This window comes from Poecilia reticulata, linkage group LG6 (genome assembly GCF_000633615.1).
Source record: "Poecilia reticulata strain Guanapo linkage group LG6, Guppy_female_1.0+MT, whole genome shotgun sequence".
In the NCBI taxonomy this organism is placed as follows: Eukaryota; Metazoa; Chordata; class Actinopteri; order Cyprinodontiformes; family Poeciliidae; genus Poecilia; species Poecilia reticulata.
Genome location: NC_024336.1, coordinates 14,881,150 through 14,894,610, shown reverse-complemented (window position 1 = coordinate 14,894,610; position 13,461 = coordinate 14,881,150). Strand labels below are relative to the sequence as shown.

Here is a 13,461-nt window from a genome sequence, read left to right as displayed (position 1 = left end):
ATTTGGATTCTGTACCCCAAAGTGCAAAATTTACTTTCATCTTAAATGGGAACTTTAGACCACTGAGCAACAGTTCAGACTTTTTTCTTAACCTAGGGAAAATGCCTCTAAAATTTTCCAGATTTTTCAGAGATGACACAGGGAAATCAACAGTATAGTCTGTGTTCTGGGTGGTACTGCATGGCCTACAAACTGTTTTTAATGGGATTTATTTTGATACTTTAACTGATGCTTTTTCCCTTCCACAACTTTCTGTTAAGCTTTAGCTATGCACTTTTGTGATTTACAACTGTCATCCATCCATCCATCCATTTTCTTGCACCCTTTTTCCCTCAGTGGGGTCGGGAGGGGTGCTGGTGCCCATCTCCAGCCAACATTTCGGGCGAAAGGCGGGGTACACCCTGGACAGGTCGCCAGTCTGTCGCAGGGCAACACAGAGACACACAACCATGCACACACACACTCACACCTAGGGGCAATTTGGAGAGACCAATTAACCTGACAGTCATGTTTTTGGACTGTGGGAGGAAACCGGAGTACCCGGAGAAAACCCACGCATGCACAGGGAGAACATGCAAACTCCATGCAGAAAGACCCCAGGCTGGGAATCGAACCCAGAACCTTCTTGCTGCAAGGCAACAGCTCTACCAACTGCGCCACTGTGCAGCCTTACAATTGTCATTTCAGCAGCATTCCCATTTGTGTAAGCCATATTCCCATATAGAAAATACGTTGTCCTTTTGCAATATTGTAATTTTCTGAAAAACTGCATTTTAGTTTTTTTTTTCTTTTTACAGATTTCCTACATCTGTAGTCACAGGACATTTTTTTCTTAAAAAAAACATTTTATCTATATATGAGCATTTAAATTTATTTCTGTGTTCCTCCAGTGAGAAGGAGCTGGCATCTCTTCATGTTTAGTTAAAGCCATGGCTTCTTCGTTAGTTCCAGATTTGTGGCTCCACAGTTCAGTGACTCGCTCTAGTGGTGGATAACAGCGTTTACAAACCCGGTTTAACAATAAACCCAGTGCTGGAGTGTGCAGATTTTTAACTAAAACATGTTCAAATTGTTAAATCATTTTTCATACCTTTCAAAATTAAAAGCTTAGAAAGACCTCTCTGGTTTTCAAAATGGAAATTTCACTCATTTGTTTAAATTGCAGCATTTAATTTACTAATCCCAGATTATCCCCCTTTAAGAATTACATACTTCTGTTCTTTTTTTTTTATTATTAATCAACAGTTTATTTACAGAACATAAAAGTATGCAGGTGAACAGTTTCATAGCATTTTGAGCAGCAAACCTGCTCCTCTTCAGAGTTATAATTATTTTACACATTAAACTGAACAGAGACCAATCACAACAGTTTGGAGTCAGAGCCGTCGCTCATGTGTTTGATCCGTGGACAGGCCGCCGTCTCAGCGCCACCCAGGAAGCTCCTATCCCAACACCTGTTCCCATCACAACACAAGACATCTCATGACTCGAGCGTAACCACTCCTTTGTGAAATAAATATTAATGGGAGCAGGGAAACAACTGAGCCTTGTTGACCCATAAAGGAAGAAAAAGTAAAAAGTAGTTAGTCGAGGAAGAGCAGAAAACATGTCATAAAAAACATCAGAGTACTGTAATAACACACTGTATGTATGAAAAATAAAGAAAGGTCCACAATCTCCATCGCTCACAGTTTTACCATCCAGAGGCTTACAGGGCATCCAAGTTAACACGGAGAGGTTGAAAGGTCAGTGGCAGGCTCAGTTTGGTTTTTAGTCCCATTACAGTGCAGCTAATGAAACCAGATGGCACCTAAAGCAGAGATCTACACAGGATAAAGTCCTCTATGCGAGTGTATACAGTGGGCTAGTAGTTGTAGTTAGACGCTTTTATTAAACTGCGACACAATAAAATAAAATTAAAATATAAAGAAGGTACATCAACTTTCACATCTAGCCAACCTCTCATCCCCACTCAATCCACTAAAGCCACGTTCCCCCAGATATGCGGGACGTCAAGACACCCTCTCCTCCCAATTGGACAAAGAAAGCCAGGTGAGTAGATCTAAAACCTCTGCCCATGCATTTGAATAGTAGTAGTGAGTTAGGACATAGACGAGTCATTCAGTACTAGTGTGCATTGAAATCACAGAATATCAGCAGTTGTTTTCACATATATATTTATATATAAAAAATAAAAGACTGTGTCCTTTAAATGCAAATGAAGCCAGGAGGAGATCTTGGCAGCACATGAGTTGTGTTCGCTTGACTTTCACTTGTGTTTCCACCTGTGAGGATGCTTTACACTTCATTTTTGTTTCCAGCATAAAGCCTGGTCCATGTCTTGGCTGCAGAGAGGAAAATGTGAAAGGATGGATTATAATTCAGCAATATTATTCCTTAAATTGTCCCCAAACACTTTAAATAGGATTAAATAAACAAGATATAATTCAGACCTTTTGCTCATCTGAAGTCCCAATAAAGTAGACTGAACAGAGTCGTAACTTGAGAAAAGTTCAATGGTTATGAATACTTTTGCAAGAACATAAGAAACCTAAGAAGCATTAAGTCAAGTTTAAGTGTAAAAGGCCAAACACACAGCGACAGCAGTGTTTGAAGCATCGCCCAGACATCAATTTGTGTCGTCTTTGCACACCTGCAGCTCTAATTGCACCTCAGACTGATGGTGAGAACTAATCTTTGTGTTAAACTCATTGTGGTTTTCACCTTTCTTTTTTTAAGGGGTTGGTATGAAGTTTCCATCTTTTCCTTGGAAAAGCTAAAATAAAAAACAAAACCGTCCCAGCAGTTATGGAATTTGAGATTTTGAAGCAACCAAGTTAGTGAGTAAAATGTTTGCTCTATCTGTTCAATTTGCCTAATTTTTCCACTAATTATCATGTTCTTTTATAACATAAAGTGTTCATTATCAGCAAATTCAAACCCAGTAGGAGTAAACTAGCATGATTTCAAATCTCTGGAATTTATAATAGCTCTTTAAAATGAGACAGACACGAGTTTTCAAGTAGGTGTGAAGTGGTGAGCAGCTCTGCATTAAAACCAATCTGCCAATCCGTCTTGATTATGCAAGAACACAGCATATGTGATCTGCTCTGAATCCTGGTTTGTAGAAGCAGCTTGAAGAAGAGCGCCTCTTAGTGGCCAGATTGCAGAATTGTTGACCGGTCTAACCTTTACGCTTGAGGAAACATCTCTTTTCCAAAAATGTTGTTCACATTCTAGTGTCAAAAATAGATAAAGATGGTAAACTGATATAAGTTTATTTTACTCTCTGTCTGTAACTATAACACAACATTATTCCATCATATTTTACAACTCGGTGAACAAATTTCATGATGTAGACTTGGAAATCACAATTTGTAGCTGAGCAAGAAAAGAAACATTTAAGATGAATAAAATCAATATTTGTTCAGGGTCTAGCTTTGGTCTTTTTAATAGCCTCACCTGTTTCTATGGCTTCAGCTTCATTGGACTTCCACTTCTCTGCAACATCATTTGCTAGGGGATCGTCAGGATTGGGTGCGCTTAGCAAAGCCTGGATAGATAGCAGCACTGTTCGAATCTGCAGAGCTGGTGACCATTTATCTGAAATGTCAGAGAACAGTGAAACAAACAAATTTAAGATACTTAACATAGCAATGGAGCAGCGGATGAACTGGTGATGCTCTGTACTGGTGGATCAAACTTGAGTTAGTTAAAATGCTTTGCTGGGAAGAAAGGAATCATTTAGTGAATACTTTATTTAAAACGAATTGATTTATGTAGGTTCAAGAAGGTGCATGGCTTTAAAAAGTGTATTAAAAAAAAGCAAGTACCGAATTAGAGAAAAAGATTTGGCCTACCTTTCAAAATGTCCAGACATATCCTTCCCAGCTTGTCCACATTGGGATGATATATTTTGGTCATGAACCGTACTTTAGGAGCTGCCATGGGATATTCCTCTGGTAAAAAGAGTTCAAGTTTAAATGTGCCTCCCTCAAACGGCGAGTCCTGAGGTCCAGCGATGACAACGTGAAAGTAGCGCGCATTGCCTTCGTCTGGCTCTGCTTTGATGCCTGGCACAGGCTCTGCAAGCAAGCGCTGGGTTTCCTGGATAAGATAAAAAAAAAAAACACACATTAACATACTTGAGCTGCTGATCTTAATGACTAAGACCTACATCGGTTATGACTCCCCCATCCATCCATCCATCCATCCATTTTCTTGCACCCTTTTTCCCTCAGTGGGGTCAGGAGGGTTGTTATGACTCCCCCGTCCTCCCAAAAAAAACTGTGAAAAATAAGTAAATTCATCTGTCAATATATATAATTGGAAAGCGGTTTTTTGATGCATGGGACTTGAAATATTACAGCCTACTAAAAGTCTCAGTAAACCTGAGACTGAAATATTGCACACAATAAAACTGCCATTTCAACTGAGATTTTTATGCAGCTCTACATTTCTAAGATGTTGTACAGATTGAGCAGTGAAAGAATTTAAAGAGATGGGATTGTGCATATTTAAAGAAGTGAAGAACAAACTATTCATTCAGATGTCTGACATGCAATCATCAAACCAAAACTGTAAGAGGGGACAATCCCTACATTCAGATGCACCCTAAAATGAATCAACTTAAATGCATATTTGTGGACTAATAAAGAAAGCCTGCATAGCATAGCATGCATTACAGAGAAACCTAAAATTACTCACATAAAAGTCCAAGTTGGGACTAAATCTGAGAAACTTCCTGCTTGCTTTCTGCTTCTTTGTGAATTGATATAATTGCTTTTCTTTGGTCAGATCACCAACGAGTTAAGACTGAGCAAGTCTATAAAAACTGAGAACAGATGTTTTAAAATAAGTTTTGATCAGATCCACTGTCGCACCACGCTGTAAAACGATCAGGCAGCATCAACCACCAATCTGCAATGGCGTTTTCAACTTTCTTTATTATTATAGACGCCCTTCTTGGTCAACCTGCTGTGTACTTTCACTTTTCAGAGGCATATTTGCAGCAAAATCAGAATTATTTTCAACATGATTTTCAGGACACATCAAAACTCTGATTTATTCTTCCTTAATAAAGCTTCCACGTTTAACTACAAAGGAAGAGTAAAAAATAATCTACGGAAATATGGACCAATAAAGTCACAGCCAACACTTGCGACAGCAGTTTTTGCCATCTTTTTCCCTCTGTGCAACTGTGAGTGAGATTCCTGAAATGTTTCAGATAACCCACAGACAAAACCATGCAGTGAAAACACAGACAGAAGAGGGGCTCCCTGTCCCAGTCACACGCTCAGGGGGCTCAAGGGCTCGGCCCAGTAAGTACTGTTCCCAGCCCTCCCGTCTTTTCCCACCAACTGTAGGCAGTCAGTGCACTTCTTTACACACCTCTCGATCTTTTGCTATTCACAGAAACGTTCCTTCTTCTAAAATAACTATTTGAAAAACTACAAAGAGTACAAATTACTACTGGAAAAACAGAGACTGATAGTTTTGATAAAACTCTCCTCTTTTAATGCCATATTTCTGCTGGAACCACAGAGTGATATTTCAATAAACCCACTGAATAAGAGCTGTGTGCTTTATTTAGTTTAAAATCAACCTAAACTCATAAAATATGACATTTTATCTGTGGGAACAAGTGTAGTATTAGAGAACAAACAAATACTGTAAATGTGTCAAACATAAATAACTCTGTAAAAGAGCTGCATAGTCAAAGGTTACCAGTGTGTTCCCTCATTTTAGCATTATTATTTTATAGTTTATCAATCATTAACTGCTATAGATTAAATGCTGTGAAGTCATTTATATGCGTTACAATAAATCAAAATGTTCCTTCCTACTCTGTGCTTCCAACGCTCTCTGTGACCTTTAGGCATCTTGGGCTAACGTGTGTTAATCTACTGCTCTTAGACTGAATCCAAAATGGGATGCAAAATACAATATATTGATACTTTGATGTGAATTTTTGCATTCAAAACAGCTCTTTAGCATGTTGGATATACCAAACCAATTGCCTGACATTTTAATAAAATAACCAGTCTTAAAAAAAGTCAATTATTTATTTTGAAAAATAAAAAATAAAATAAATCAAACAATGGGGGTGGGAAGTACAGGGCTGAGCAATAAACCAATAATAAATATTTCAAAAAACACATAAATGCTCAATAATTTTCCTGAACTTCGATCCAGAACCGCACAGCATTCTGGGGGATGTAGGCAGAGGAAAGACTTTAGCCACTCAACCTCTAAAGGGTCAGCTAAGTAAAGTTGGTGGTGGTATCAACTACTCACTCTGGTTACCTAGCAACAATCTGTTGAGTAGTTTGTGCAGCAGCAGTTTGTTTCACCACTGTGCTTCATAAATTCTTAAAAATAAAAAAATTATGGCACAGAAAAACAGGAGAAAATGAGTACAACAGGCTTGACAGGAAATTGTGGATAAAACAGGAATGGTCACGTCACCAGTTTAGCAGTATTTCAGATATCTAAAACAAAAATTACCTGTAATCATTTCAATAAAATAGCTGGCATGCAAAATATGCATTTTTGAATCCAGGTCTTTAATGACAGGGAACAGACGTGAAGTAGATTTTATATGGAAGCAGCATCTCACCCTCTGGGTGATGCTCTGCAGTATGTATGGCGAGAATGTTTTAGATGCAAGTTTCACTACAGCACAGTTTGTAATCTGGCTGTAAATAACATTATGTGCTCTGTATTATTGGGAACAAAAAAACATTCTTTGTATAAAAAGATAAGTCTTTCACAGTGAAATTTCATGGACTATTGTGAAAATATTTTAAAGTTCAGTCTGCATTTAAAGAGGATTTTGGCATTATTATGATTATTATTAGTACACATGACCTGAAATATGCAAAATCATGCGGATTCATAGACTGAAAGTTAATTTAAGAAAATAAGACAGAAGGAACCATCATCTAACTGCTTATGACTTTCTACATCAGTGCAGATAAAGAAAAGTGACAAAATGCACTTTAACAAGGTGTAAGTAAACTCATGAACGCTGCTCCATGTAACAAAAACAAAACAAAGAGAAATAACTTGAGAAAAAATGGTAGAGGATAAAGTCTGAAAATACAAATGTTTTTCCAAAATTATCCAGATGAGGACAATGATTAAACTCTGTACTTTTCGATGTCTATAAAGAAATTATGCCCATCACTTCGGTCAGTTTTGAGCAGCAGAGAATTCATTATTTTGAAATTATTAATTTCATGATTAAGCTTCCATCTGATAGAAACGCACTTATTGCGTTATTAACTTGCAGCAGCAGGGAATGAGAAATCCTTTGAATTACACGACAAATAGTAGATTTACACGATACCATTGTATTAATTTCTTATTTACAGTAATGGTTTGTTTCTACATTTATCTCGGTTATAAACTGGAATCAATTTAATGAACATGGATCATTTAAAAGTGATCGCTAAGATGCTACCAAATGGCTATCATAGTTAGCTAGCCGGCTTGCTCAGCAATCCTGCAAGCGCAATAAGAAAACTAGAAACCACACCGAGTTGTACAAATTACAGTAAAAAAATTTGAGCCAAGCCAACGGGCTAATTGCCATTACTAATTTTGTATTTTTAGTCTCTGACAATCGCTGTTTCTGGGCACATTAAAGAAGCGGAAGTTACTTTCTCAAACCGACACTAGCTTAATCGATGCTAACGCTGGAACACCATTATGTGCAACGGACAAAGAAAAACTAGTTTAAATTATAAATTCCAATTTTTAATCACAGAAGAAAACAATATTCTGTTAGAAATAGGTACCTTAATAATCCTGCGGGGCAGTCCTGCCATTTTTCTTAAATGCGGGCTTCTAGCTCTCGGTGCCTCCTTCTCTCTGTAGCTGGCATTGACAGCAAACAGACCACTTCCGGGTTCCTGCGTGATGACGACATAAGCAAAAGGGCTCCTGGCTGCGTCAACATGGCGTGGCCTGGAGAGGTGTTGATTTTTGTACATTTTTATTTATTTATTTATTTTTGTATGTTTTTACTTTTAAGGAGTACAGATGTAGCTACCATAGAACTAAAACATTTCACTTTAAATGTAAGAAAAATACAAATTAACAGAAAGATAAGTAATGGAGAAAAATTAAAACAACAAATATTAAACGCCCATATTGTTAAAATACTGAAGGTGTAACATTAAAGCTTTTATTTTACTTAAAAATAAAAGCTTTAATGTTACAGTGCTTGACCTGCTGTTCAATTAATTTCCCTTTATTTGTTGATAAATTTGTATAAATATTTTGTAACTTTTATACTATAGGATTATTTGTAATATTTAGTCAAAATGCCAAATTTTATGTATCATAAAAGCAGTTCTGCAAAGAGAGAGACAAATATTTCACATCCTTGATGGCAGCTCTACCTCCAACAGTGACACAATAGTTAAAGGTTTAAGGGACAACTGAGTTGTAGTATAGCCTTTTTTCCTTAGTAACACAGTGCATCAGTTGAAATGTGCATTCTGTATTTGCTCAGTTTATCTTTGTCTGAATAAATAAAATAAAATAAACTTGATCGTATGAAAAACAAAAACAGAAGACATTTGTAATGGGACAAATACTTTCTAACATCATTGAATGCTCCTGAAATTCATCCTGCTATAATCTACTAACTCGTATTTCATTTTGTGTTTTTGTCCAAGTGCATTAGCCATTTGAGGCAAATTTTCACAAATACATGACAAATTTTCACAAATACATGACAAATATTATTAAATATTATTGCATCACATCAAAAGAAAATTTTTTGCATTCCAATGACAGAACACTACATTCTTTCACTGATATATTGGCACTTTCAGTCATTTTCTATTTGCAAATTCTACCCATGTCTTTTTTTTTCTAGAAGTCATAAGAGCTGGAGTTTAGCATTAGCTCTACATGTGGAAGACCAAACAATGATGACTTAGACTTAACAACTCTGGAAGCAAACAAGTATGCAGAGTTCAGCTGCTTTTTTTTTTTCTTTTTTTTTTACATATACAGACTTTATAGTAGCGATAGATCAGAGGGAGGATCGGAGCTCCTCCTTCCACAATTTCTGCCTGAACAAAATCTTTGTTCCACTGGGTGTCAGTTACATTAACAGACCAACAAGCACACAGTAACTTCAACAGACCCGACTAAGACGAAGTCCAGGATGCAATTTCTGTGCCAATTTACCTCAGCAGGTGGGTTTATTATGTTTGTTTAATCGTCAAATGGCGATACGTTTACAATTTATTTATTTTTGCTATTTATGATTGCAATTGTGTGAAAAAGAAGTTTTAAAAAAGTGTACAGTATGTTTCTTTATATTGATGTCTTGTTATGAAAAAATGCACGTTTGTTGCAAACATACTTCTGTCATCTGACTGTGTTTTTGCTGTAAACACTACTCTCCGTAGATTATCTATCCTAAGATGTTTGCTGTTATTAGGCGAGGACATTTTTTATTTAGTTTTTATTTTTTGCTTGTTTTTTTATTTTTTGTTGTTGCTTTTTTGCACATTTGCCTTGCATTTTCCAGTACAGTATTACTAGTCACTTAAAATGCATATTACAGAGCACAATGCATACATGAGCTATAATTGTAGTACTCAAGATGGATCTTAGTTTTGTTTTTGTCTGGTCTTGGTCTGGTCTCAGGTTAAGGTCTTTACTAAAATACTCATCTGAGCTTTTAGTAATTAATCTCTTTAGTTTGTCCCAAATACCTTCAAATTGTCTAACAATTGTTGGTGGGGTTACTGTCAACTCTAATTTCAAATTTTTAGTAAATGTAAGAAGACAGAGACGTAAATACAGAAAAAGAAGTGTATTGATGAACAAATATTTTGAAAAGTAAAATAAATTTAAACCAACTTAGAGTTCAAAATGTAAAAAAGAAAAATATTCTCTACTCACTGATTAAAAAATGACTTTCACCTACCACGTACTGACACATCAAAGTAATACTCGTGTTTTCATTTTCTGCCCTAACTTAGTGAAGTCTTTGAAATTTTCCATTGTTCGGCACACATGAACCAGCGCCTAATGCAGGCCTTTTTTTTGCCAGTGCACAAGGAGAACAGAAACATCAGTCACATTACAGGCACTGCTGATCACACAGAACGCTCTGAATTTGTGTCAACAATGTGGCCAGACTTCCTTATCATCTTTTAATTCAAATACAGGATAAGATCAGAGTGACCAGTACATTATGAAAGATAAAACTTATCCTGGGCAGCTACTTGAGCTGTAGCATAAAAAGTTCTCTTGTAGACTTCTTCTTCTGTATTCACAATTACACATCTTACGTCACAAAATTTAACTTTAGAGTCAGATGCTGAACTAAAATATGAACTTGTAACATCTTAACAGTACAACAAAAAGAGAGACGCAACTTGTCTGTGTGCCTGTTTTGTAAAGAATAAGCAAACAAGATTTTATGTAGTGTGAAAAACTTTAAATTGTCACTAAACTGCTGGTAATTTTAAGCAGTCTGACTATCTTGCAGTCTTTAAAAAATATGTTGATTTGTAGTTTTTCTATTTTTCTAAAGGTCTTTTGGGCTTTTGGCTGTTTTTTCACTATGTTTCTGTTCATTACCTGATAATGATAGCATTGTCCACTATGCTAAAAAAAGAAGGAAAAATAGATAAGTGGAGGACAAAGGAAGAAGAAAATATGTTAACTGAAGGGTAAAGGGTTGCAGATAAATATTTAACTGGCAGATAAACTGAAGATTCAGCTGATGTTCCTCTCACTAAAATCCAATGTGCTAAAATGGTAGAACTCTGAAAAAGTTTGAAGTCGTTCCTTCTTGTAATCTTCTAAAGTGGTCGCCATGCTTTCTGAGCACACCTGAATCCAATGACGGCTTGTTACTAGGCCTCTGCAGAACTTTGACATGCTGAGGAGGTAGTTAGTTATGCAGAATACTGACTGAGGCAACCAGCCCTTGAGGACTGACTTTGGACACCGCTCATCTACTCAGCACTTGTCATTGTAATGTAGAGCTGTGCATCATCTGCATACTTATAGACAGACAGTAAATCTCCAGAGGTTGAGAGTTGAACCCCTTGCCTCGTGACAAGGATTAAGAACTGTTGTGTGTGAGGCGACACGCGGCGTAGCGGTAGAGCAGCCACCCAATTTTCAGTTTATGAGTCTTTGACCTATGAATCATTTAATGTTTAATAAGTGGCTTAACAAACAGGCAAAAAAAAATTACCTATGTAAATTGTCAGGTACGTCACAGAAAATATAGAAAGAGAGCAGCCAAAGTTTTTTTTCTGAGAAAGTATTATTTTTGTCCACCTATGCTGACAGACCAAATTTGAGCCATTTTTGAACCACATAAAATTCTTGTGAAGACCACATTTTGGACGGCTCTGATTAACGTGACTTTTTTCCTTGATTAGTTTTCATGACAAAATATAAAACAATGATCTCACTAGAAAATATGTTCACACATAATCTGATTATTCCTTTATTCAGGGACAATGCAAATGTTCCTCTCAGACATCCTTGTGTCCCCTGATGTGTCATTTTACAATTTTATCTGCTATTTCTATTGTTTTTAGCTTCCTGCAGGTCTCATTCACACTTGGCATGTTTTTTCATCATTATCCTGTGCTCTGGAGGAGTTTCATCCCTTTACGGGCCTGCTGTGGCGACGGGCCTCGGTTCTGCTTTCTCTGCCGCGCAGACCAGCAGCGTGGTGGGAGGCAAGCAGAAAGCAGTGACTTTCAACAAGCTCATGGTCAACACTGGAAGGGACTTTAATCCAGACACCGGGCACTTCCGCTGCCGCATCCCTGGGGCTTATTATTTCTCCTTTTCCGTGGGGAAGTTCCCCAGTAAGCTGCTCTCGGTCATCCTGGTGAAGAATGGGGAGGAGGTGCAAGCCATCGCTTATGATGACTACCGCAGGATAGGCAGGAAAGTGCAAAGCCAGAGTGTGATGATCAGTTTGAAGGAAATGGACACTGTGTGGCTGCTTTTGCAGCAGAATCCCCAGTATGCTGTGTACAGCAATGCTGGCCCTTACATCACCTTCTCTGGTTATCTGATCTATCCAAAGCTCCAGCCAACCAGTTACCTCAGCAACCACCTCTCCTCGCCAGCTCTGTATTATCCCGATTGCCCACCTCAGGTTGAACCCCAGAGCGCAGGTCAAGCGTCTGAGCAGCCGCAGTCAGCCTTCTCAGTGGCTCGGACGTCCACGTTCATGGGTCAGAGCGACAGGCACCACAACAAACCTCCCCTGACCTTTGACGTGGAGTACGTCGACATTGGGGGCCACTTCAACAAAACCTCAGGCCTGTTCACCTGCCASTTCCCCGGGGTGTACTTCTTTGCTTTCACAGTGGGGAAGCACCCTCGCAAGGCCGTCTCTGTGAAGCTGATGACCGGGAGCGGGCAGGTGCAGGCCATGGTGTTCGACGAGGACACGTCCAAGAGGAGGGAGATGCAGAGTCAGAGCTTAATGCTGCAGCTCAACAGGGGGGAAACGGTGTGGCTGTACAGCCAGCAGGACAAGCGCTACGCCGTTTACAGCAACCAAGGGAGGTACACCACCTTCTCCGGCTTCCTGGTCTATCCGTCTGCAGAAACGACGGCAGACAGAACCAGCCTATAAACAGCTCTGCCTTTAGTGCTGTCTGTAGTACATCGCTGGTTCTGTAGGTAGAGGAAGTAATTTAACATAACTTGAGTTTTTAGAGTTTGCTTTAGTTCCACATGTTGCGTTTTCTTCTGGATTAATCCACCAGATGGTGCTATGAGACAGAGTCGTGGACACTGCCCAGCAGATTCTGTCACTTGAAAATGCAATTTTCTCCAGTTTCTAAAATAAAATCTTTTTTTTTTTTTTGCTACTTAGGTCCTTTGCATTTAGAAGCAATAAAACAGTGCTTTCTATTCATAGAAAAGTGATTGTTGTGTGGTCAGAATATAAATGTAAAAGATGTATATTTTAATAAAACTGCTTACTTAAAAACACAACATACCACGTTGTTTCTTTCAGGGTTTTGTGCAAATAAAACCTAAATGAACAAGGACCGGGACACCTGTATGTGAGATAGGACCGTGTAGAGATGCATGCCAGTGCTCATGGAGAAGAATTAGAATGACAGGTGATTTCAAATCTCTGAAAGTCTCAAATAAAAGTGGACAAAATCATTAGATTTGCTCCTTCTCTTTCCAGAGCATCCTGAATACTTGATAAGTGTAGAAACAAAGCCACTCGGTTAGCACCACTACCTGCATGGAGTCGTTTCCTACACCTCTGTGCTCTTTGCACTTTGTTTCTAAATACCTCACTGATAGTGAAAGTAATCTGCTAACTCTTAGCCTATTATAATATGAGCAAGAAGGAAAAAAGGGGACAAAAACTGACAAAATAAATATGCAAAGTGATCCAGAATAGGTAAACAATTTTGCTATATTGCT

General features: G+C 38.0%; 2 protein-coding genes across 2 annotated transcripts; one reads left to right on the top strand and one right to left on the bottom strand.

Moving 5' to 3' along the window:
- Positions 1-1,149: 1,149 nt before the first annotated feature.
- On the bottom strand, positions 1,150-7,932 carry ube2na (ubiquitin-conjugating enzyme E2Na). Its single transcript, XM_008411464.2, has 4 exons — positions 7,803-7,932; positions 3,861-4,107; positions 3,463-3,603; positions 1,150-2,345 (listed from the first exon to the last, which is right to left on the bottom strand). The coding sequence occupies exons 1-4, from the start codon at positions 7,830-7,832 to the stop codon at positions 2,299-2,301; spliced, it is 465 nt and encodes a 154-aa protein (XP_008409686.1). The 5' UTR covers positions 7,833-7,932; the 3' UTR covers positions 1,150-2,298.
- Positions 7,933-8,913: 981 nt separating this feature from the next.
- Positions 8,914-13,014, top strand: c1qtnf13 (C1q and TNF related 13). The gene is made up of 2 exons (XM_008411463.2): positions 8,914-9,215; positions 11,592-13,014. Exons 1-2 carry the CDS (start codon positions 9,185-9,187, stop codon positions 12,647-12,649), a joined length of 1,089 nt encoding a protein of 362 aa, XP_008409685.1. The 5' UTR covers positions 8,914-9,184; the 3' UTR covers positions 12,650-13,014.
- The last annotated feature ends 447 nt before the right edge of the window (positions 13,015-13,461 follow it).